At 42.2% G+C, this 26,105-nt stretch overlaps 1 protein-coding gene across 2 annotated transcripts; it reads left to right on the top strand.

The window, feature by feature from the left end:
- Positions 1 to 747: 747 nt before the first annotated feature.
- On the top strand, positions 748 to 20,897 carry LOC132874266 (bactericidal permeability-increasing protein-like). Of its 2 annotated transcripts, none has more exons than XM_060910293.1 (16): positions 748 to 839; positions 2,392 to 2,512; positions 7,258 to 7,372; positions 8,016 to 8,147; positions 10,211 to 10,366; positions 14,911 to 14,974; positions 15,068 to 15,128; positions 15,250 to 15,341; positions 15,452 to 15,628; positions 17,409 to 17,468; positions 19,605 to 19,772; positions 19,851 to 19,918; positions 20,318 to 20,360; positions 20,434 to 20,497; positions 20,582 to 20,658; positions 20,754 to 20,897. In XM_060910293.1, exons 2-16 carry the CDS (start codon positions 2,404 to 2,406, stop codon positions 20,814 to 20,816), a joined length of 1,449 nt encoding a protein of 482 aa, XP_060766276.1. In that variant the 5' UTR covers positions 748 to 839; positions 2,392 to 2,403; the 3' UTR covers positions 20,817 to 20,897. The 2 variants fall into 2 exon arrangements, with proteins under 2 accessions (XP_060766276.1, XP_060766275.1); XM_060910292.1 differs by lacking the exon at positions 748 to 839 and adding an exon at positions 1,785 to 1,899.
- The last annotated feature ends 5,208 nt before the right edge of the window (positions 20,898 to 26,105 follow it).

The following is a 26,105-nucleotide window of genomic DNA, read 5'->3' as shown; positions in this document are numbered from 1 at the left end:
TCCTTTCCTTCGTATAGAACATAATGTCTTTTTTTCTTGTTTCCCATTACTGTAGTCGGTCTTTCATGTTTCATTTGCACACTCACGTCCTCCATTTTTCTCTCCGGTTTCAAATTTGCCTTCGAACAGGGAAAGCCCACCACGTGATGATGCATGACGTAGCATCTTGTATTGGGTCATGGTGAAGCAGGAAAAAATAGCGGAGAATTTACAACCACGTGGGCCTAAAAAAAAATTTAATAAAATTGTAAGTCTGTGATTCGAATTCAGTAGCTTTCGGTCCGGGGAAAATTCTTTTTATGACCTACCGTACACTTGAAAAATCTAAAAGGCAGTCTACGTTTAAGCCATCATGAGTGGGTCGGTTGTATAGAGGAAGTAAAATAATTTGAGACCTTCTGGTTTAAAGCCGTCTTTAAGTGACTTGAGTCACTTGTGACATAAAGACCTGAAATCTTTTCTGCGTCTCTGCTACACCCACTATTCTGCACTTTTGTTGGAACGCAGCTTATCTTTTCTTTTCTTTCGCAACTCCTTCGGTTTGTTTTTTTGTTTGTTTGTGATGCGCACGTGTCTAATAGCAGGATTTGGACGACATTACCCGAGTGTTTCAGGAAGGGAATAAAATCATGAGTAAGATGTTGAGTACGTTCTCATTCTGAAACTGGTTACTTGTTAGGAGCACGAGGGTTGTAAGTCAATTTGGGAAGGGAGTCTTGCTGGTGAATTAGCTGCCACATGTTTCACTTCCCTCTTTCACTCCAGGTCAAGAGCTGCTCCTTTCCTGACAAAAACAGAAGCAGAAGCAGAGAACGAAGCTGTTTCGGCGACATTTCAAGGTAAATTTGCATGCAAATCTTTTTAGTATGTTATTTAAAAAAAAAGTTTAAAGAAAACATTGGCCGTTCTTTTTATATTAAAATGAAATGAAGAAAACGGACCTCGCAAACTCTGTGTATTATAAATGAGTTTTGCTTGCAGCTACACTGAACTATAACAATTATTCATGACTAAACCAATGAGAAACTTGTGTCTTCTTTGGTCTCTTTTTTTTTTTCCATGGCATGCTGGCATTTTACGGTATATGCTAAATATCTCATCTCATTATCTCTAGCCGCTTTATCCTTCTACAGGGTCGCAGGCAAGCTGGAGCCTATCCCAGCTGACTACGGGCGAAAGGCGGGGTACACCCTGGACAAGTCGCCAGGTCATCACAGGGCTGACACATACACACAGACAACCATTCACACTCACACTCACACCTACGCTCAATTTAGAGTCACCAGTTAACCTAACCTGCATGTCTTTGGACTGTGGAGGAAACCGGAGCACCCGGAGGAAACCCACGCGGACACGGGGAGAACATGCAAACTCCACACAGAAAGGCCCTCGCCGGCCCCGGGGCTCGAACCCAGGACCTTCTTGCTGTGAGGCGACAGCGCTAACCACTACACCACTGTGCCGCCTGCTAAATATCTATACAACTATATCGTTTGTATTTTTCCAGTGATAGTTTGAAAAAGAAATCTGACATCTTTATGACTGATCTATCAGTTCCCATATCGCAGGTCATGCCGATGCCTCGTTCATAGATTTGTTTAATCAAGTCCAGGCTTAATTCAATTCAGGGCTTGAATTGTGGTCATGTGGTTTCTGAACACACACACACACACACACACACACACACACAACCCTTTCATAATGAAATGCTACATGGTGTGTGTCTGATCTGCTCGAATGTGTACGTCTGTAATGCACACTCGGTCCACTTGGAGTGTTGACTGAAAGTCTAAGGTTGGATCAGGTGAGTAGTTGAAGTGCAACATTTCCAGAAGCTGCATACCATTGCATGAGGAAGTTCATGAATTTCCTGTTCGTTTCATGCTGGAATTAAAGAAGGTAAGTCAAATTCAAGGTCTAGCTAAAGCTGTGATAAATGTCGAACGAATTTTAAGACCTAAGCAAGTGTTAATGTACATCATTGTTCATATGGTAGAATACTTACATTGTCAATCAGATTAAAAAGTGTTGCTTTTCTGTAAAATAACACACAACAACAACAATTACCCAAGTCTAAGCTTTTTAATTATGAAATTATGACAAGCTATAATAATCAACTCTGAATACAGTCCTGGATTGCCACATAGTGGTCCTTAAAGACATTCAATCAGTGTTTTTATCAGCGCAGGTCACAGGATCGCCTGACTTCAGTGTGTGTGTGTGTGTGTGAGATTAAAAGCATTGACTTTCCAAGAGACAACAGATCCGCTTGCGAAAGTGTGAGCTTTCCAAAATAGCACAAAGGGTTTAGGGAGGAACAGATTACACACACACACACAGAGAGCTGATCTGGCCTGATGCCCACTTTTTTTGTGCATGTGTGTGTGTTAGGTCAGAGTGGACATGGTGTCTCTGTGGTGTGTGTTGGCTCTGCTCACCTCTCTGTCTCCAGAGGCTTCAGGAACTAATCCCGGAGTTAAAGTGAGACTCACTCAAAAGGGGCTCGAGTATGGTGAGTAGTGCACTACAGAGAAATCGGAATAGTCCATATCGCAAACAATAATCCAGTAATATCTACTCTATATGAGAGAGAATCAAAATCTGAGAATTCTACTGCCGTTCTGAAATCCTACTCTGTCCTGTGTCCTAGCAGTACAGATGTATTATTATTATTATTCTCATCTCATCATCTCTAGCCGCTTTATCCTGTTCTACAGGGTCGCAGGCAAGCTGGAGCCTATCCCAGCTGACTACGGGCGAAAGGCGGGGTACACCCTGGACAAGTCGCCAGGTCATCACAGGGCTGACACATAGACACAGACAACCATTCACACTCACATTCACACCTACGCTCAATTTAGAGTCACCAGTTAACCTAACCTGCATGTCTTTGGACTGTGGGGGAAACCGGAGCACCCGAAGGAAACCCACGCGGACACGGGGAGAACATGCAAACTCCACACAGAAAGGCCCTCGCCGGCCACGGGGCTCGAACCCGGACCTTCTTGCTGTGAGGTGACAGCGCTAACTACCACACCACCGTGCCACCATTATTATTATTATTATTATTATTAAGGCTGTGGTCATGCTCCTGGTCCCAATAATATCGTAAAACTGAAACATCCTTGTATGTACCTGGTGATATACTTTTTGATTTCTTAATACTGTAAAGTTAACAAAATCACAGGAAGTGAGAGCTTAAAGTGCATATTCTGCACCAATTTTATGATTTTTTTTTATATGAAAGTCTGTCCCTTTACACACTCATCCAGAAGGGTAATTTTGCACAAGGCTACAGCAGAAAAAAATAAAATCATAAAACGCGTCTGGAAAAATCCCAAGAGAGTCTGGAGCCAGATTCGTGACGTCAGCTGCAGAAGCGCCAGCAGGCTGCGAGAGCTTGCACGGTTTCAGTGCACAGCCTGTGTAGACCAAGTGCTCAAGATTCAAGATGTCTTTATTGAAATTCGCAGTGAAGTCGCCACTGAATTGCTTTCAATTTACAGACTTAAAGGTTAAAAACTTACACAACTAACGATATTGCACATCTCATAACCTTCGTGATTAAAAGTAGCAAGATTCTTACACTATACCCCTTACACACAATGATGAACACATTCATAAAATCCACATAACTTAAATAAAATATGTATACATCGATTGCACTTAATTTTTCAATCGTCTGAGAACAGAGAAGTGTTAACGACATGGAAAATATTTGCGGCTTGCTGCTGACGGAAATTATTCCCCAGACTTATTAAGCAGGTTGCACATGTACGGAATAGGAGAGTTGCTGTATCGGTTTGTTCTTGTTTTGGGGCAGTTCAGTTTCTGACTGTTTCTCGTGACACGGCCTGAGACCTGAAGCCTGGTCGGTGGCAGCCAATCTCTGTATTCAGACTTCAGCAATGTCCTTGCGAACTTGAGGCAGAGCTGCTCCCTTCTCTCTGCTAATGTCACAAGACCAAGGCTTTGCAGTGCACAAGAGTAGCCTGTGTAAGCGTTCCCTAAAATGATACGGCACGCCCGCTTCTGGATTCTTTCCAGTTTGTCCGCTTGAGATTGGGTTAGTCCTGATGACCATGTGGGTGCCGCGTACTCAAGAATGGGCCTGACATCCCGGTAGCCCGTATAAATCGTTGTCAGGTCAGCTGTAGACAGGGCGAACTTCCTTAGTCGTTTGAGGAAGTAAAGCTTCTTCGATGCTGAACTTAGCATTTGATCAACTTGTTTGTCCCATCGCAGATCTTTTTGGATGTAAAGCCATAGAACTTTCAAACAAGATACAACGGCTAAAGGCGTTTCACAAATCTGAAGTGGTGGAAGTAGAGGAGGGTTTTGACAGAAAGTCACATGCATGGTGAGGCATTTGGTACCGTTCAACAGCATGTGGTTGTTCGTAGACCATAAGTGTAGCTCGTCCAACTCCCGTTGAAGGGTGGAGGGCTGGTGGACGGCTCTGGACTCAAGCAGATTCAGGTCGTCCACGTATTTCCACGTCGGAATGGCGGTGTTACTTGCCACTCCCATTTCTCTCTCATTGTCCGGTCTTTTGGGAAATGATGAGTACTAATCCCATCAAGATTGGTGTTGCTACACCCTCTGACGTTACATCTGTTAACCATTTTAATAATTATGTGATAACGTTGAAGAAATTTGCAGAAAACCACCAGGTCGTTTTCTCATAAACAAACCAGCGCTGACGTAGGATTCAGAAGGAGGCGTCCCGCACATACTGTACATGACGTCATGAAAATCAATGTTTCCCGGGAAATCCAAATGCCAAGTTTTTTCAGAGGCGGACCAATTCGCCTCAAATGGCTTGATTTCGACTGAATTTTTCTGGTACTGCGCAAGGTAAAAAAAAAATTGCACAAAATGCAAAATGTGACAGATATTTGACCAAAGTTGAATATAAATAGGAGAATTACATTGATCTTGCTCCTGAATTAATGGGACCGAGTGCACATTATCCAGGCATGTGAATGAAACAACAAGACGGGTCTTCTGCTTCAAATAACAAGGGGGTGGAAACTCAATGCCTCTAAAATTCACTTTACCTAGGCTTGTCAATGATCCAAGCACGGTAAACACCCTTTCTTTGTGGCAAAACTTGAAAATACAACAATTATAATTCCGTAAGTGACAAACGTTTATGTAAAATACTCGAATAAAAACTTTGGTCAAATGGCACATGTTAAAATTGTCAGTGTTTCAGAAGTCTGTGTATTACATCAATACAGGGTTGGCCAAAATTATTTGAACACTAATGGATTATTTTTGTCCTGCAGATAGACGTACACTACCGTTCAAAAGTTTTGGGTCACTTTGAAATGTCCTTATTTTTGAAAGAAAAGCACTGTTCTTTTCAATGAAGATCACTTTAAACTAATCAGAAATGCACTCTATACATTGCTAATGTGGTAAATGACTATTCTAGCTGCAAATGTCTGGTTTTTGGTGCAATATCTCCATAGGTGTATAGAGGCCCATTTCCAGCAACTCTCACTCCAGTGTTCTAATGGTACAATGTGTTTGCTCATTGCCTCAGAAGGCTAATGGATGATTAGAAAACCCTTGTACAATCATGTTAGCACAGCTGAAAACAGTTGAGCTCTTTAGAGAAGCTATAAAACTGACCTTCCTTTGAGCAGATTGAGTTTCTGGAGCATCACATTTGTGGGGTTGATTAAATGCTCAAAATGTCCAGAAAAATGTCTTGACTATATTTTCTATTCATTTTACAACTTACGGTGGGAAATAAAAGTGTGACTTTTCATGGAAAACACAAAATTGTCTGGGTGACCCCAAACTTTTGAACGGTAGTGTACGCCACGGGTGACAGATTAAACAGTCCTGTTGCTCGCTGGGTTTTGTGTGGCGAACAGGTTGAGACCGTCCTGTAAATCATCTTGCACATTTGATGTATGTTTTGTGAATCAATGGGTTTCTACAATTGAAGTGCTAACATAATTTTGACTCACCCTGTACTGTACATGTTAGACTCTGCCTTCTCAGACAGCATTTTGAATGACTCAAGTTCTTACTTGTTGGGACACAGCAGCCTACTAGAAATAACTTAAAGTTGTTACATACGGACCCATAGGTTTGCATTGCATCTGGTGAGACTGATATTCAACATGCAGCTTGAACCTTACTCCACATTTAAACTACCAACTCTTAGTAGTCCAACCAACAAGAAATTTAGGTGGGGTTTACATTAGACCGTATCAGCGGATCATCAGATTAACGTTTTTAAAACGATTAGCGTGCACACAGCAACACCAATACACGATTCGCCTGCACACAGCAACGCCAATACACGGATACGCTCGGCTCCGCAGGCATCCTGCGCTCCAAATCACTCCGCCCTGAACAGCGAGTGCCCTCTGGAGGGTGCGCACTCCGGCCCTGCGCAGCTCACAGAGCGCGCGAGTGAAGTGCACGAGCAGTAATTCGGGACTGAGCCGCTGTGTGTGTGCTCTCAGTGCATATCGGGTATGCGCGTCACTTACCGTACCACTTGCAAGTGGAAGGATGGCAAGCCTAAAGACAATCATAACTACACAATGGGCAGGATTTGCATCAGTATTTGCAGTATTTTCATACTTTTATACTCTTTAATGAAAGGTGATACAAGGCGGAAGTCCGCGCCGTTTTTCAGCAGTCGTGTCACATGACCAACGCCAGCGAATCAGGAAGGTGGATGTCACAGTGACGTTGTCCAATGACGACGCCAGCTAGAGCTCAGCACAGCGTATCCGCGTATTCTCAATGTTTACACAGCACCGGAGCTGACACGATCTGGATTGAATACGTGGACCCTGGCGGATTCCCGTTTCCCGGCGTTTTAATGTAAACGGACAGTGCATCCACGAAGAAAACGAGACAGATACGGTCTAATGTAAACTTGGCCTTAGAGGCTACGCCAAACAGGCAAAAACTCTGAACAAGTCTTATCTTGTCCTATATATGCATGCAACACGGCATACGGCCAAATGGGAGGCTTTGGGTGACTGTGGTCACGTGGATATTTATAGATCAGAAAAAAAACTACCCAAACTAGTCCTATATGAACACTTTTAGGACATGTTGTGCTTTTGGTGATAAATATCTAACATGATCTAATAGGAGCTTAGATATGGCTTTTTTTTGGAGTCGGACCAATAGTGCCATAAACAAACACGCCCAGTATTAATTTTATTTTTATTTTCCATTTTCCACTACAGCTGTGTTCTGAATTGTTTTCTTCTGCAGGCCATCAGATCGGCCTCATTGCTCTACAGGAGAAACTTAAAACCATCAAAATCCCAGACCTGAGCGGCTCGGAGAAAGTGTCTCTCATCGGTAAAGTCTCGTACAGTCTGACAGGGTGAGATGACGAATCGACGCTTTTTTATTTTTGACAAAAATCTAACAAATTTTTTAAAAGTCTTCACTCATACCAGAATGCTAGTATAATTTAGGCTACTTTTTTTTTTAAATGACATGAAAGAAATAAATATTTAAAAGCATGCATGTCGGAAAAACATTCGCAACGTCTTAGAATTCTTTTAAAGTTTTATGTGCATTTTATTTTACTACCGAACACACCGAATTGGTCAGACTTCCACAGATTTTTTTTTTGTCCCACGAAGTGCATTTTTGCATCATTTCATTCATAAATTCATGTCAGCTAGTTATCTAACAATATATACATTTAGAGATTTAATAATTGAATTTTTGTGAAAACAGAAAACATGTATAGAAATAAATATATATATATGTTAATATAAATTATTTATTTATGTATTTGATTTTGCATACCATATGAAGACTGGTTGAACATATCTGCCTGTTCTGTTACTCTCTACAGTGGAGAATCGTAGGAGTGCCAATAATTATGAAACCAATGTCCTGTGAATTCTGCAGGGGAAAAAAAAATGGCACTGATGAAAGATTTAAAAAAAAAAAATTACTTGTGGACTGATCCTGATAATCCTCTTTGTGTGTCTCATTACTTCTGTTCCTGACAGAATCCAGATCCTAAATCTCGGGTTGCCCAAGTCAGCTGTAGGGTTGGTACCTGGCACCGGGGTGAGTCTGTATATCGGCGACGCCTACATTAAGCTGCATGGCAACTGGAGAGTCAAATACCTCAAAATCGTGTATGCAAATATCACATGATTATCAATTTCCTGTGTATTGTACAACCCCGATTCCAAAAAAGTTGGGACAAAGTACAAATTGTAAATAAAAACGGAATGCAATGATGTGGAAGTTTCAAAATTCCATATTTTATTCAGAATAGAACATAGATGACATATCAAATGTTTAAACTGAGAAAATGTATCATTTAAAGAGAAAAATTAGGTGATTTTAAATTTCATGACAACAACACATCTCAAAAAAGTTGGGACAAGGCCATGTTTACCACTGTGAGACATCCCCTTTTCTCTTTACAACAGTCTGTAAACGTCTGGGGACTGAGGAGACAAGTTGCTCAAGTTTAGGGATAGGAATGTTAACCCATTCTTGTCTAATGTAGGATTCTAGTTGCTCAACTGCCTTAGGTCTTTTTTGTCGTATCTTTCGTTTTATGATGCGCCAAATGTTTTCTATGGGTGAAAGATCTGGACTGCAGGCTGGCCAGTTCAGTACCCGGACCCTTCTTCTACGCAGCCATGATGCTGTAATTGATGCAGTATGTGGTTTGGCATTGTCATGTTGGAAAATGCAAGGTCTTCCCTGAAAGAGACGTCATCTGGATGGGAGCATATGTTGCTCTAGAACCTGGATATACCTTTCAGCATTGATGGTGTCTTTCCAGATGTGTAAGCTGCCCATGCCACACGCACTAATGCAACCCCATACCATCAGAGATGCAGGCTTCTGAACTGAGCGCTGATAACAACTTGGGTCGTCCTTCTCCTCTTTAGTCCGAATGACACGGCGTCCCTGATTTCCATAAAGAACTTCAAATTTTGATTCGTCTGACCACAGAACAGTTTTCCACTTTGCCACAGTCCATTTTAAATGAGCCTTGGCCCAGAGAAGACGTCTGCGCTTCTGGATCATGTTTAGATACGGCTTCTTCTTTGAACTATAGAGTTTTAGCTGGCAACGGTGGATGGCACGGTGAATTGTGTTCACAGATAATGTTCTCTGGAAATATTCCTGAGCCCATTTTGTGATTTCCAATACAGAAGCATGCCTGTATGAAGAAACACTTTTATTGCCAGGTATGTGGACACACACGAGGAATTTGACTCAGGTTTCACTTAGCTCTCATAGTACAAAAACAGATAAAAAGCGTATACACAAAACAAACAAACAAAAAAAAGGTGCAATAGGTGCATAGTGCGAACTAATCCAGGTAAGTCAAGTATGAAATAGATAAATAAAGTATGCAGTGTGCACAGAATGATGGTATGAGTGTGCAGATATTTTACAAGTGATATTACTGATATATGAATCTGGATTTTAGCTGTTCATCACAGAAAGGATTTTCCCTTTTGGTGCAATATGGTGCATAGTGCAAAGATGAAATAGTAAATGTAAATAAGTATAAATATAACATAAGTAACAGTGAGCACACTGTAATGCAGTGCCGTCTAAGGGCCCGAAGATCACGGGCACCCAGTATGGTTTTCCGGCCTTGACCCTTACGCACAGAGATTCTTCCAGATTCTCTGAATCTTTTGATGATATTATGCACTGTAGATGATGATATGTTCAAACTCTTTGCAATTTTACACTGTCGAACTCCTTTCTGATATTGCGCCACTATTTGTGGGCGCAGAATTAGGGGGATTGGTGATCCTCTTCCCATCTTTACTTCTGAGAGCCGCTGCCACTCCAAGATGCTCTTTTTATACCCAGTCATGTTAATGACCTATTGCCAATTGACCTAATGAGTTGCAATTTGGTCCTCCAGCTGTTCCTTTTTTGTACCTTTAACTTTTCCAGCCTCTTATTGCCCCTGTCCCAACTTTTTTGAGATGTGTTGCTGTCATGAAATTTCAAATGAGCCAATATTTGGCATGAAATTTCAAAATGTCTCACTTTCGACATTTGATATGTTGTCTATGTTCTATTGTGAATACAATATCAGTTTTTGAGATTTGTAAATTATTGCATTCCGTTTTTATTTACAATTTGTACTTTGTCCCAACTTCTTTGGAATCGGGGTTGTAAGATATTTGTACTGAACATGGTGCACGTTGTGTAGAAAGGACAGCGGATCGTTCGACTTGTCCGTTAGCGGGCTCAGCATCAGCGCCACCATCGGTGTTAAAAGCGACGACACGGGGCGTCCGACGGTCAGCTGCGCTAACTGTGCAGCCTCTGTTGGCAATGTCAACATCAAGTTTCATGGAGGTGCCAGGTAATCCATCATCACATCTGATACACACTTACTCTCTACTCTTATAAATAAGAGTTCACAATTTTTTGGACTATCACGACAAATTCCAAGTTTTAAAAATTACAAATTTAACAAACCATGTTTGAGGTTTGCTTCTTTGACTTTGCACTTATGCTACTAGGGTAATGTAGCATGCAGTGAATAAGTAGCTATTATTCTATCCACATTCAAGCCAAGCTCCGATTGGCTACTCTACTACTAGGCTATCAGCTCATATACCGTGAGTAGAGAAAAACAAAATGGTGGAGCGTTTTTCCAAACCAACCAAGGACGAAATGAAAACCTAAAAATTTTTTTTTAATTAAAAAAAGCAACAAAATATGGAATGAAAGTATTTGATGGTAAGAACATATCTTTTTTTTCAAGAATTATCATCATCACCCTTGCATTTTTCACAAATTGCTCCTGTCATTTCACCAGTTTGTTTACATTCTAAGCAGAAATTATTTTGCTGGACATTCTGTAAAAAGTTTTTACTTTGTCGAATTTGCAAAAAATAATAAAAATGCTCTGTTTCTCAAAATCCAGTGGATATGGATAGAATAAAACAGTTATTCCACGAAATCAGGTCATGTACGACTTGATTTTGTGGAATAACTTAAGTAGTTAAAGTGCAAAATAAGTCAGTAAAAAAAATAAAAAATTAATTCACAAGTAGAACTATATGATCATCTGAAGCACTGACAATTTCGGGTCACGTCTCCTCTCTGAGCCTCATGCTGAAGAAAAAGAAAGTAATTCAGCTTCAACATGCTCTTTAAATAAATAAATAAATAAATAAATAAAAGTCTCCTACAGTATTAGAAACTAAATCAAATATGCTGTGCGAGATCTTGTACATTATAATTCAGGCATGAAGTTCCAATTTCACTGCTTGCCTGGGAGCTATAAGCACCAACTACTTGCTAGGTAGAGTACATCTGATATCAGAGGGGCTGGTTGGGGTATTTCTCAACATTTTATACCGAATGGTGCGTAAAACAGGCAAACCAAAAAAGAAGCAGTTCTATGAATAGAAACGCCTTGTTGATAGGCTTGAGGTGACAGGAAGGCTACGGTGACTCAAATAATCAATCAATCACTCTTTACAACTGTGGTGAGCAGAAAGGCATCTCAGAACGCACATCAAACCTTGAGGGGGAGGGGAAAATAATAATATTCTCATCTCATTATCTCTAGCCGCTTTATCCTGTTCTACAGGGTCGCAGGCAAGCTGGAGCCTATCCCAGCTGACTACGGGCGAGAGGCGGGGTACACCCTGGACAAGTCGCCAGGTCGTCACAGGGCTGACACATAGACACAGACAACCATTCACACTCACATTCACACCTACGCTCAATTTAGAGTCACCAGTTAACCTAACCTGCATGTCTTTGGACTGTGGGGGAAACCGGAGCACCCGGAGGAAACCCACGCGGACACGGGGAGAACATGCAAACTCCGCACAGAAAGGCCCTCGCCGGCCACGGGGCTCGAACCCGGACCTTCTTGCTGTGAGGCGACAGCGCTAACCACTACACCACCGTGCCGCCCACACCACCGTGCCGCCCAATAATAATAATCATAATAAAAACACACCAGGGCGGCACGGTGGTGTAGTGGTTAGCGCTGTCACCTCACAGCAAGAAGGTCCGGGTTCGAGCCCCGTGGCCGGCGAGGGCCTTTCTGTGCGGAGTTTGCATGTTCTCCCCGTGTCCGCGTGGGTTTCCTCCGGGTGCTCCGGTTTCCCCCACAGTCCAAAGACATGCAGGTTAGGTTAACTGGTGACTCTAAATTGACCGTAGGTGTGAATGTGAGTGTGAATGGTTGTCTGTGTCTATGTGTCAGCCCTGTGATGACCTGGCGACTTGTCCAGGGTGTACCCCGCCTTTCGCCCGTAGTCAGCTGGGATAGGCTCCAGCTTGCCTGCGACCCTGTAGAACAGGATAAAGCGGCTAGAGATAATGAGATGAGATGAACACACCATACTGGGTTCCACTCCAGTCGGCCAAGAACAGGAATCTGAAGCGAAAAAGTTGGTACAGATTCACAAAACTGGACAGCTGAAAGTTGGAAATTTTTAATTATTATTATTCAGTTGTCTGGCATGGTGGAGTAGTGGTTAGCACTGTTGGCTCACAGCAAGAAGGTTCCAGGTTCATGGCCAACGGGGGCGTTTCTGTGTGGAGTTTGCAGATTGTCTACGTGGGTTTCCTCCACAGTTCAAAGACATGCAGATTAGGTAAAATACCCAGCCGCTGGGGTTGTACAAGCCAGTGCATACTTCGTGCCCAGAAAAATTGGGGCGGGTTGCATCAGGAAGGGCATCTGGTGTAAAAACTACAGTATGCCAAATCAAATTTGCGGAACAGATCTGCCCGCTGTAGTGACCCCAAATGGGAGCAACCAAAAGAAGATTATTATTCAGTTGTCCAGTTTCAACCTTTATTACATATTAAATCTTCAGTGTTACTATACCGTGTATAGTGGAAGTAAAATAAGAGCCTGGGGAGGGAAACCATTCACTGTGAACCCTGAATACTTTGCTACGACCATCACTGTTTACTATTTAAATAATATCGGCTGGCTTTGAGTGGTCTCATCTCATCTCATTATCTGTAGCCGCTTTATCCTGTTCTACAGGCAAGCTGGAGCCTATCCCAGCTGACTACGGGCGAGAGGCGGGGTACACCCTGGACAAGTCGCCAGGTCATCACAGGGCTGACACAGACACAGACAACCATTCACACTCACGTTCACACCTACGGTCAATTTAGAGTCACCAGTTAACCTAACCTGCATGTCTTTGGACTGTGGGGGAAACCGGAGCACCCGGAGGAAACCCACGCGGACACAGGGAGAACATGCAAACTCCGCACAGAAAGGCCCTTGCCGGCCACGGGGCTCCAACCCGGACCTTCTTGCTGTGAGGCGACAGCGCTAACCACTACACCACCGTGCCGGCTTTGAGTGGTATATCAGATATATTCCATTCAGCTAGCATGATATTGAACGAGTCGAAGACGAGTAGCCGAATTGAATATACCTGATATACTGGGGGAAAAAAAGCCAGCCAATATTATTATTATAATTATTATTCCTAAAACTCAGGCTGATCTTTTGTCATCAGAATTAACATACAGGAGCGGGTCATAACAAGCCCTGCAGTTCACACTCTTTACTACATTTGTAGAACTCTTCTCAAAATTCTGGCTGTTCCCAAGAGTGCAGTCTTCTGCAGCAACTCGGTTCGAATTTCAACACCAATCTTTTTTTTTTTTAAGATTTTTTTGGGGCTTTTTCACCTTTATTGGATAGGACAGTGTAGAGACAGGAAATGAGCAGGAGAGAGAGACGGGGAGGGATCTGGAAATGACCTCGGGTCGGAATTGAACCCGGGTCCCCAGATTTATGGTATGGCGCCTTATCCATGACGCCCCAACACCAATCTTGGAGATCCAATTTTGGATCTTTTTTATAACCACCCCAACGGCTCCAACAACAATTGGAATAACCTCCACTTTATCCGTTTCCGAATTCTGCTTAATTTCAAATCTCAAAGGCTGGTATTTATCTTCCTTCTCGTCCTCCTTGTCCGTAACCCTGTCATCTCTTGGTATTATTATTATTATACATAAACATTCCTAGGGCGGCACGGTGGTGTAGTGGTTAGCGCTGTCGCCTCACAGCAAGAAGGTCCTGGGTTCGAGCCCCAGGGCCGGCGAGGGCCTTTCTGTGCGGAGTTTGCATGTTCTCCCCGTGTCCGCGTGGGTTTCCTCCGGGTGCTCCAGTTTCCCCCACAGTCCAAAGACATGCAGGTTAGGTTAACTGGTGACTCTAAATTGACCGTAGGTGTGAATGTGAGTGTGAATGGTTGTCTGTGTCTATGTGTCAGCCCTGTGATGATCTGGCGACTTGTCCAGGGTGTACCCCGCCTTTCGCCCGTAGTCAGCTGGGATAGGATCCAGCTCGCCTGCGACCCTGTAGAAGGATAAAGCGGCTAGAGATAATGAGATGAGAATGAGATAAACATTCCTTTCGGGTGTTCAACGCGCCTTTGTCTTCCAAAATTCTCTCAAAATCTTCCGTATTTAACGAAGCAAACCTGGCGGCCATGTTTGTTTACAAATTGTCACAATAGTCTCCGATGTGTGACGTCATGCTGTCTTGACAACCGTGCAATATCGTAAACCATATTCAATGCTCATTCTCTATTGGGTAGCGTGACGTAATGCACGTAGGATAAGTGATATATTGCATGATATCAAACCAAATGAATGAAACCCGGTAGAAGGGAATAGAACACATGCTTTTATTCCATTGAAAAAGTGTCTTGGATGTATAATAATTCTCCATGTGTTATAATGGTATTTTACCCATAACAGAAATGCTCTACTTGAACTGTTTCATTCCTTTAACTCGGAGCAGCTGACAGTGACCTCTGACGCTGTATGTTTTATGTTTCTATTAACCTGTACAGAGAAATTGATCTTTACGGTAACAATATTGTTTCCTTCCCCACTCAGCTGGCTGTATAATCTGTTTAAGGACCACATCGATAAGGCTCTGCGCAGTGCACTACAGAAACAGGTACCTCCAACACTGCATGTAAATACTGTAAAAAGGAAGGGAAAAAAATCAGGTCCTTTTTTTCTATTTCTTTAAAAATGCTTGCCGTTTCAGATCTGCTCTCTGGTGCCTGAAGCCATAGACGAGATGAATCCCTATCTGAAAACTCTAAATGGTGTGATCGATATACAAGCGCACATAATTCACACGATAGGTTAAAATACATCTCTTACTCTTTGACACAAACATGACTAACATCCCAAAAGACTGATTTTACATCCTGCAATACGTTGTAGTTCTTGCACGAGTTGACAAGTACGCTGAAATCGAGTACTCCATGGTGGACTCACCGCTCATTTCTAATTCCAGCATTGATCTCAGTTTAAAGGTGAGCTGAAGATAAAATCAACTGCGGGTGTGTGTGTGTGTGTCAATATGTATTACTTATCTTTTCATCTCTCTCTCTCTTTCTCTCTCTCTCTTGCATGCTCTCTGCAGGGGGAGTTCTACAACATCGGGCAGCATAAAGAGCCCCCGTTCTCCCCTACACCCTTCTCCCTGCCCCCTCAGGACAGCAACATGCTGTATATCGGATTATCAGCCTTCAGCCTGAACTCAGCCGGCTTCGTGTACAACAACGCCGGAGTGCTCAGCCTCTACGTAACAGACGACATGGTCAGTTACAACCACTGCTTCCTGTTTCTGAAAAATTAATATCATTAAAACTTAGAAACATTGGCACTCTTTAGGAATATAGGGAAGCCATGGCCAAATAGTTAGAGAAACAGCTTTGGGATCAAAAGGTCGCTGGTTTGATTCTCTGAACCAGCAGGACTGGCTCAAATGCCCTTGAGCAAGGAACCTAACCCCTAACTGCTCCAGCAAGTGTGGTGGCATACCTCGTGCCTAATTAGCCAAAGTAAAACTGATGATGCGATTATCGGTTCGGGCAAGAACCCGGCCATAACATACATCCATCCATCCATTATCCGTAGCCGCTTATCCTGTCCTACAGGGTCGCAGGCAACCTGGAGCCTATCCCAGCTGACTATGGGCAAGAGGCGAGGTACACCCTGGACAAGCAGGGCTAACACATAGACATTTGACAATTTGAGCTAAAAACCTGCTTCTTAGTCAAGAGCCAAGACCCCAAACATCCACCAAGTCATCACGGAGATACTTTCATGACACAAAATCAACATTTTCTAAGTCTCTGGACTGTTTTGCCCTTTATTTTCCCCATAATTTCATTTTAGCCAATTGACCCGCCAGCTCTCCTCATCACACCACAGCTACCAACCACATGGGCAGGGTGAAGGCTGACATGCTTCCTCTGAGACACATGAAGCCAGCCAAGCGCATCTTTCTGAACTCGTGCAGAACAACACACTCGGAGGAAAGCGCTATCCGCCCTCTTACGCATACAAGAGCTCACAGATACCCATGATTGCCTACAGTTGCTGTGATTGACAGAGGACAGAATGTATGCGATCCTTCCCACTCAAAGCACAGCCAAGTTTTGCTCTTTTTGATCCCTGGCTACTGTGGAATCATCAGGATTCAATATCAAGAGCTCATGATTTCCGGAACACTTTTCTGTTGCGCCACAAGAGAACCTGAATTCATCTAAAGCTTCCATTCGCAAACCTGTAAACAAAACGGAACTGAAAATGTTTTGCATAGACGAAGGTCCAAGATCATCTACAAGTGTCTAAGCAGGATTTTTAATTTGCGCTAGCACAAATTATTACGCTCACTCAGGATCTTTCTACGTTCTTCTTCTTATTATTATAATAACGTTTTTCAGGATGCTATTTCTCCCTCAGTTTTCAACCAATCACCAAATTTCACATGAAGAATACCTCTGGGCTGAATGAAGTTACTGTGACTTTTGGTGCTGGTCTGGATCACCAAACTGGAATGATCCATGAAAAACGGGCTCCCCCCCCCGACACTTTAAAAAAAAAAAAGTCCCTCCCACGCCATGTGGCATGTAGGGCGGCGCCGATCCCCGTTTCCATAGCCCTCTGCCTCTTGCCTGTTACCTAGCTAGGGTTACAGTGGGGGGGGTTAGGGTTGGTCCTCTGGTAACTGCGAGAGTTTGACTCCTCACTTGCATCTGTATTGCAGCGTGCCTTGCCAGACGGCAGTAGGTACCATTTTTATGATGGTCTTTGGTATGACCCGACCGCGAGTAAAAGGCAGACACGCTAACCACTAGGCCAACTCGCGGTATTGTCACTCACTAAGCGTCATTCTACATCTCTGACCGTTCCAGATCTACAGGGTACGATGACCAGACGTCTTTTCATAAAGGGTGCCACTAATCCTGGAGTTTACTTTAGATTTCATATCATGACAAAAAAGGACCTTAACTTTTTATCCCTAAGGACTTTGTAATGCACTAGATTAACTGACTGTCAACTGTTTGTGACTTAAAAATTTCTCCTTTCAGATCCCTTCCAGTTTTCCGATTCGACTGAACACAAAGACATTCGGGACCTTCATTCCACAAGTAAGAAAACATGCTGTGGTCTTTTTTTTCCCAAACACAGAGACATCCTGCTCATCTTGTGCTTACGAAGCGGATTTCAAAGACAGACATATGGTATTAATAGAATAAAATAATGGGAAAGGATAAATTTCACCTTCAAGATGGCAGTTAAAATGAATTAGCATGATTTTAGTAGTACGTTTAGACAAAATAGCTCTTTCATTGGAAACATTTTGGTTGGAGAGTGTGAGACACTAGTAATGTTTTAGCCAAAGGATTTTTTTTAAGCATGTTTGGGTAAAGAATCTCTTGAATGAGCAATATTTAGCATGAGAATACAGTGGTGCTTGAAAGTGTGTGAACCCTTTAAAATTTTCTATATTTCTGCATAAATATGGCCTAAAACATCATCAGATTTTCACACAAGTCCTAAAAGTAGATAAAGAGAACCCAGTTAAACAAATGAGACAAAAATATTATACTTGGTCATTTATTTATTGAGGAAAATGATCCAATATGACATATCTGTGAGTGGCAAAAGTATGTGAACCTCTCGGATTAGCAGTTAATTTGAAAGTGAAATTAGAGTCGGGTGTTTTCAATCAATGGGATGACAATCAGGTGTGAGTGGGCACCCTGTTTTATTTAAAGAACAGGGATCTATCAAAGTCTGATCTTCACAACACATGTTTGTGGAAGTGTATCATGGCACGAACAAAGGAGATTTCTGAGGACCTCAGAAAAAGCGTTGTTGATGCTCATCAGACTGGAAAAGGTTACAAAACCATCTCTAAAGAGTTTGGACTCCACCAATCCACAGTCAGACAGATTGTGTACAAATGGAGGAAATTCAAGACCATTGTTACCCTCCCCAAGAGTGGTCGACCAACAAAGATCACTCCAAGAGCAAGGCATGTAATAGTCGGCGAGGTCACAAAGGACCCCAGGGTAACTTCTAAGCAACTGAAGGCCTCTCTCACATTGGCTAATGTCCATGAGTCCACCATCAGGAGAACACTGAACAACAATGGTGTGCATGGCAGGGTTGCAAGGAGAAAGCCACTGCTCTCCAAAAAGAACATTGCTGCTCGTCTGCAGTTTGCTAAAGATCACATGGACAAGCCAGAAGGCTATTGGAAAAATGTTTTGTGGACGGATGAGACCAAAATAGAACTTTTTGGTTTCAATGAGAAGCATTATGTTTGGAGAAAGGAAAACACTGCATTCCAGCATAAGAACCTTATCCCATCTGTGAAACATGGTGGTGATACTATCATGGTTTGGGCCTGTTTTGCTGCATCTGGGCCAGGACGGCTTGCCATCATTGATGGAACAATGAACTCTGAATTATACCAGCGAATTCTAAAGGAAAATGTCAGGACATCTGTCCATGAACTGAATCTCAAGAGAAGGTGGGTCATGCAGCAAGACAACGCCCCTAAGCACACAAGTCGTTCTACCAAAGAATGGTTAAAGAAGAATAAAGTTAATGTTTTGGAATGGCCAAGTCAAAGTCCTGACCTTAATCCAATGGAAATGTTGTGGAAGGACCTGAAGTGAGCAGTTCATGTGAGGAAACCCACCAACATCCCAGAGTTGAAGCTGTTCTGTACGGAGGAACGGGCTAAAATTCCTCCAAGCTGGTGTGCAGGACTGATCAACAGTTACCACAAACGTTTAGTTGCAGTTATTGCTGCACAAGGGGGTCACACCAGACACTGAAAGCAAAGGTTCACATACTTTTGCCACTCACAGATATGTAATATTGGATCATTTTCCTCAATAAATAAATGACCAAGTATAATATTTTTGTCTCATTTGTTTAACTGGGTTCTTTTTATCTACTTTTAGGACTTGTGTAAAAATCTGATGATGTTTTAGGTCATATTTATGCAGAAATATAGAAAATTCTAAAGGGTTCACAAGCTTTCAAGCACCACTGTATTTGGGTGAAGTATCCCTTGAACGGGGTGACCTTGGAATTGTACGTTTCTCCATGAAAATATTACTTACAAATCATAAAAATCAATATCTTTAAAAAAAAAACCACACACGCATGCAAAATTCTCAGGATTATTAATGTAGAATTAAAATCTTTCAATTTATCATGAGCATGTTTGCTTAAAGTACTACTTCTTCTTTAATACGCGACTCCAGATTGCTAAGCAGTACCCTGGCTTGATGATGAAGCTCCTGGTGAAGGCGGCGAAGGAGCCGAGTATCTCATTCGAGTCAAATAATGTGACGTTGCAAGCAAGCAGTACAGTTACAGCCTACGCTATCCAGCCCAACACTACACTGTCTCCTCTCTTCGTCCTCAACCTGGTGAGTTACACAGACATCATGCGACTTTGTCGGAGGAGTTAAATATTTGACGACATGATGCGTTTTTCATATGTTCAGAATGCCAGCGTGAGCGCTCAGATTTACATCAGCGGCCTCAAAGTGTCTGGAGTTTTGAGTCTCAATGAGTAAGTTACATAATATAAAACTACATAACTATAATTATTCTATCCACATTCACTGGAAATGAGTAATCGCGCGGTCTGATTGGCTACTCTATTACTAGGATATCAGCTTATATACCGTGAGTAGAGAAAAACAAAATGGCGGAGCGGAAATTATTTTGCCGGATGTTTTGTATAAAGTTTTCATTGATCGAATTTGCAAAAAAAATAAAAATGCTCCGTTTCTCAAAATCCAGTGAACGTTGATGGAATAAAACAGTTATTCCACTCAATCTCGTCATACATGGCTTATAGACAACTTGGTGCTACGCGTCGGCTGTCAGCTCGATTTCGTGGAATAATTGTTAAATATTCTGTCTGGACATATTTGATTTTAATACATTTATTAATACATTACGATAGAATGGACATGGCATTAGTGACGAGCTACGTGGGACCATTTCAGGTATGAGGACAAATACAAAGTTTATGACATCTACAGAAGCACAAATCTAAATGATTATTTTCATATCCAACAGGTGAAATTGCTCGACAGTGCTCTCACAATGATCTTGAAAGTTGCTGTGATACCCAAGGTTAACGGTGAGTACGTGATCTGATCCATTGCAAGTTATTTTATCATTTAAGAAAGATTTTTGTTTTAAAACTCTCTGAAATTCTCGACAGTTTACTTAAAGCAGGGTTATCCTCTACCTACCATTGGAAATATGAAACTGGTCAACACTCAGCTTCAAATCCTGGAGGTATTAGAATTAACTTCTGTCAACGTTATAAAACATACCCTTTAAAAAAAAAAAAAACTTGTATCTAATCCTTGATTCGAAATGTTTTTTTCCAGGATTATGTGTTGATCGGGACAGACGTCCAGTTCAGTGACCGGCCCTTACGTGATGTCTACTAACAGTAGAACGTTCTTCGTTTCTTTATAACAATGGATGACTTTTGTAGAAATTCATAAATAAACGCCTGATATTTCAATGTCTCCCCACCACCACCATCTCCATCTGAGGATCTTAACATACAACGGCATATTTATTAGAATATTGCTCACAAATCCATTGCCTGGTGTCCCTCAGGGGGGGTGTGGCTCAGGGCATGGCCTTGTAAGTCTCTTGGTGTTCACTTACTGTATATAATCTGTAAGGAGACAGAAAGAGTCCGTTACATTGCCCTCTACGATTATTTTCCCCCCTTGTAAAGATGAGTAAAAAGTATTTTTTTAAAAATCCACCTTTTGGTGAAGTCGCTTCGTCTCATCTCATTTCATCTCATTATCTCTAGCCGCTTTATCCTGTTCTAGGCAAGCTGGAGCCTATCCCAGCTGACTACGGGCGAAAGGCGGGGTACACCCTGGACAAGTCGCCAGGTCATCACAGGGCTGACACATAGACACAGACAACCATTCACACTCACATTCACACCTACAGTCAATTTACGCTACATTCACACTGCAAGGCTTAATGCTCAATTCCGATTTTTTTGTGAAATCCGATTTTTTTGTGAGGTCGTTCACATTAACAAATATATGCGACTTGTATGTGATCCTCAGTATGAACGAAAAGCAACCTAAAAGTGTTCCGCATGCGCATTGCAGGATACGACGACGTTACACGCAGTGAGCATGGCCACTGTTTACGGAAGTAAAACCGCCCGGTTGCGGTATGACCCATCCAATCTAGCTTGAATAGCTGCATCCCCCCAAATGGAAATCAGCTCCCTAACCTCTGCGTCCTTCCATTGAGAAGATTCAGAACCTTCACAGCCCGAAGCGTCCCTCGCATTGATGCTGCCAGCAAACCAACCCCAACCCCGATATGCCTGTCAAACTTGTTGTTAGTAACCATAGCAACCAAGCTCGAGCTCGCAACCTGTGCAGTCTGCGCAGCTCAACCAACCGAATATCAGTCTTTGTTTTGTGAGAGTTGTTGCAACTATGTATGTACTGCTGTGCACCTCAATAAACCGAATGGTAATTAGTCTTTTGATTTTTCCGTGAGGTTTGCCTTATGCAAAGAAAGACAGCATAGACGGTTTTTCCTCCCTATAAGTGGGGGGGACCGAACGAGGTGAATTTAAATCTGGGTGGGACGAATCCCACCCTCTATCTGCGCCCGTGATTATGCACCGTGTTGTTGTAACTTTTTTTGAGAGACCCGCCGCCTACTTCAGCGCAGAATAGTGACGTTTGTGGCTTGTTGATGACGTGTAAGTTGGATGAATGCGACCTGGCGGTTCAGACTGAAGTCGCATATGAAAAGAGCGGATAGGAATCGGAATTAGGACCACATATCCAAACGGCCTGGGTCGGATTTGAAAAAAATCGGATCTGTGTCGTTCATATTGTCAATAAAAGATCGGATACAGGTCACATATGGGCGAAAAGATCGGATTTGAGTCACTTCAGCCTGCAGTGTGAACGTAGCCTTAGAGTCACCAGTTAACCTAACCTGCATGTCTTTGGACTGTGGGGGAAACCAGAGCACCCGGAGGAAACCCACGCGGACACGGGGAGAACATGCAAACTCCACACAGAAAGGCCCTCGCCGGCCATGGGGCTCGAACCCGGACCTTCCTGCTGTGAGGCGACAGCGCTAACCACTACACCACCGTGCTGCCCTTCGCTTCGTCTCACACTGAAAAAAAATGAGAAAAACAAACCCCTCATCAAGAAATATATTTTCAACAAAAACGCATTCACCACTCTTATCAGGACCCTTGGAAATGATAGTGAACACAAGTTATAACCACTCTAGGCGGTCACTTATTAAAAAAAAGGAATGCTGTGCAGCGGGTGGCACGGTGGTGTAGTGGTTAGTGCCGTCGCCTCACAGCAAGAAGGTCCGGGTTCGAGCCCCGTGGCCGGCGAGGGCCTTTCTGTGTGGAGTTTGCATGTTCTCCCCGTGTCCGCGTGGGTTTCCTCCGGGTGCTCCGGTTTCCCCCACAGTCCAAAGACATGCAGGTTAGGTTAACTGGTGACTCTAAATTGAGCGTAGGTGTGAATGTGAGTGTGAATGGTTGTCTGTGTCTATGTGTCAGCCCTGTGATGACCTGGCGACTTGTCCAGGGTGTACCCCGCCTTTCGCCCGTAGTCAACTGGGATAGGCTCCAGCTTGCCTGCGACCCTGTAGAACAGGATAAAGCGGCTACAGATAATGAGATGAGATGAGAATACTGTGCAGCTAAATCCAGAAATTTCTGCATGAGCTCAAGGTTTGGTTTCCTTTTCAAAGAGGGTAAGCTTTGGATTTAAACATGCACCATGATCAACACAGAAATGGCTGCATGACACAAAATCAATGTATTGTACCAGCCTCTGGATAAAAAATAATAAAATAAAAATAAAAACCCATGTGGTTTGAATAGGACATCTATATAACAAACCTGAGAATAAATGAGTCATAAAATAGAAATCTATAACAAGGTTTGTATGAAGAAACAAAATAAAGAGAGGGGGGGCTAAGACTTTTGCACAGTAGTGTGTCAGTGGTGTTAAAGTGGCTGGAAATTTGACTCATAAGTTATAGAATGGAGTAAACCTATTATTATATTAAAAATAATATAAAATTTGTGGATATTTGCTCTTAATATATTGATCATTTCTAAAGAGTTGGCATGTTATCGATGAGCTACGGTACATGGGACCATTTCAGGTATGAGGAAGGAAATCTGGGCAGCACGATGGTTTAGTGGTTAGCAAGAAGGTTCTGGGTTCGAGCCCAGTGGCTGACGAGGGCCTTTCTGTGTGGAGTTTGCATGTTCTCCCCGTGTCCGCGTGGGTTTCCTCCGGGTGCTCCGGTTTCCCCCACAGTCCAAAGACATGCAGGTTAGGTTAACTGGTGACTCTAAATTGAGCGTAGGTGTGAATGTGTGTGTGAATGGTTGTCTGTGTCTATGTGTCAGCCCTGCGATGATCTGGCGACTTGTCCAGGGTGTACCCCCCCACCTCCCCGCCTCCAGCTTGCCCGCGACCCTGCACAGGAGAAGTGGCTACAGATCATGGATGGATGAAAGAAAACAAGATCAACTGTGAGCTACTGCTTACTTATCTATCCCCCCCCCCGCTCTCACTTATATCAGAATGCAAGCAATCGAAGGAATAAGACACTTATTATGAATGTTGTCTTCAACAAATAATGAACCCTGAAACAAGTAAGTAAAGAGCAGTGTCTCTCCACAGGGATTTCAAATAGCATCCTGGGAAACTGTCATTTTGAAATAGTAGTTTACTTCTTGAAATAGCGTCAAAATCCACCTTGTATATTTCGTAAATACATTCAGTCGGTAAACAGGAAGTCGATGTGCAACAGACCTCAAAACGGTATACACGGTATAGAACCCCAAGCTGAAGCTCGGTACCAAATATCAAGCAGTTGTGATTTGTAGTTGCTGAGAAAAAATGTTACGAAAAATTTTGTAAAGCCAACCTATGCGTTTCGTAAATACATTCAGTCGGTAAGCAGGAAGTTGATGTGCGAAAGACCTGAAAACGGTATTACACAGTATCGAACCCCAAGCTGAAGTTTGGTATGAAGTGGCTATGATTTGTGGTTGCTGAGAAAAAGGATGTTTCGGACGGACGGAGGTAAACCAGTATAAATAATAATCACAAATCTAGATGATCATTTTCACATCCAGCAAACAGATGGAACCACTTGACAATGTTTTTAGGACCATCTTGAATGTTGCTGTGATACCCAAGATTAATGGTGAGTACATTACCTGATCCATTGTGATTTTTTTTTTTTTGTTTGAGAAACTTTTTTTTGCTCTGAAATGCTCCCAGGGGCTCACCTACAGCAAGGTTATCCTCTACTTTCCATCGGACAAACCAATCTGCTCAACACTCAGCTTCAAATCCTGAAAGTATGAGAATTAAAGTTGGTCAACTTTATAACAGATGTCTTTTTAACTCTATCTAATACTCAAGTTCTAACGTTATTCCAGGATTACATGCTGATCGGGACTTGCTTGGTATCCTCTAAGAGTGGATTCTTTCCTGATATTCCTTTCTTCTTCACAATTCATGGCCTTCTGTAACATTTGAATATTTTAAGACATAACATTCTCTTATTTTTTTCGTGGCGCGGTTTCCATCAAATCCTGCGTTCTGATTGGCTGGCGAGCAGGTCCGTATCCTACAGTACAGACCCCAGTTACGGACCTCTGGCGACTCAATCATTCACAACAACAAACATTGTAGCAATTTTTGTCAACATTTATCTTTTTTTTTTTTTATAAGATGTATTTGTAAAAGATTATCAAAAATCTTATAAATTTTTGCCAGCATTTCTCCGGAAAATAGCATTAATTTTACAGCATGGATAGTAGGGTGCATCAGTTGCCCCCTAAAAATGAAAAGTTCCTCCGATCATGATGCATTTTTGTTTTTATATTCCTTTTGGTAAGAAAACACACTGGGTGAAATATTTTGATAAAATTCAAAAGTTTAATGGTGGCACCAGGAGCTCAAAGTTATGGAAAAAGCTGCTATTTTATGACTTTTATGACAAAATTTCGATCACTTTTCATGAAACATTATGGCACCTTATAGAGTATACCAAATATCTTAGATACACATTTTTAGTACATATTCTAAATATATTATCAAGCACAGTTTGAGTTTTAGCTGTTCATTGAATCATTGTTCAACTACTTTTAAACAATACAAATGTATTATGAATCACATTAATGCTTCTCAATCCCTTGCAAAGGTTCTTAACATGATCTCTGTTAAATGGAGTCCAACATTGTGATTCAAACCTTACGCGAAAACATAAAATAAGCGTTTTTTGGCAAAAAATTAACCTCATGGTGCCACCATTAGACTTTTGAATATGGTCAAAAAATTCTACAGGATGTCTTTATTGGTGAAAAGGAACACCCAAACAAAAATGCATCAGATTTTATGAAAGTGAGGGCAACTGATGCACCCTAATGGATAGCGATAACAAGAGTCTTCACAGCAAAAGCGAGTTTTACTACCCTGAGGAAAAAGAAATAAAATAAAACATTTCAGGAGAAAGCTAAAACCTGTAACTGTTGCTAACGCCGAGCAAAAACATGGCTGAATCCTGAATGACTCAATTTTGTATAAATAGGGGACTACATAGGCGGGAAAATGTAGTTTTTTTTTTTCCTGCCATGGAAGTGCACTTGTATACCGAGGAGGAAGCCATTTGCATAACAGCCG

Source organism: Neoarius graeffei, chromosome 26 (genome assembly GCF_027579695.1).
Source record: "Neoarius graeffei isolate fNeoGra1 chromosome 26, fNeoGra1.pri, whole genome shotgun sequence".
In the NCBI taxonomy this organism is placed as follows: Eukaryota; Metazoa; Chordata; class Actinopteri; order Siluriformes; family Ariidae; genus Neoarius; species Neoarius graeffei.
Note: the sequence above shows the minus strand (reverse complement) of the source record. Positions and strands in the feature narration are given on the sequence as shown.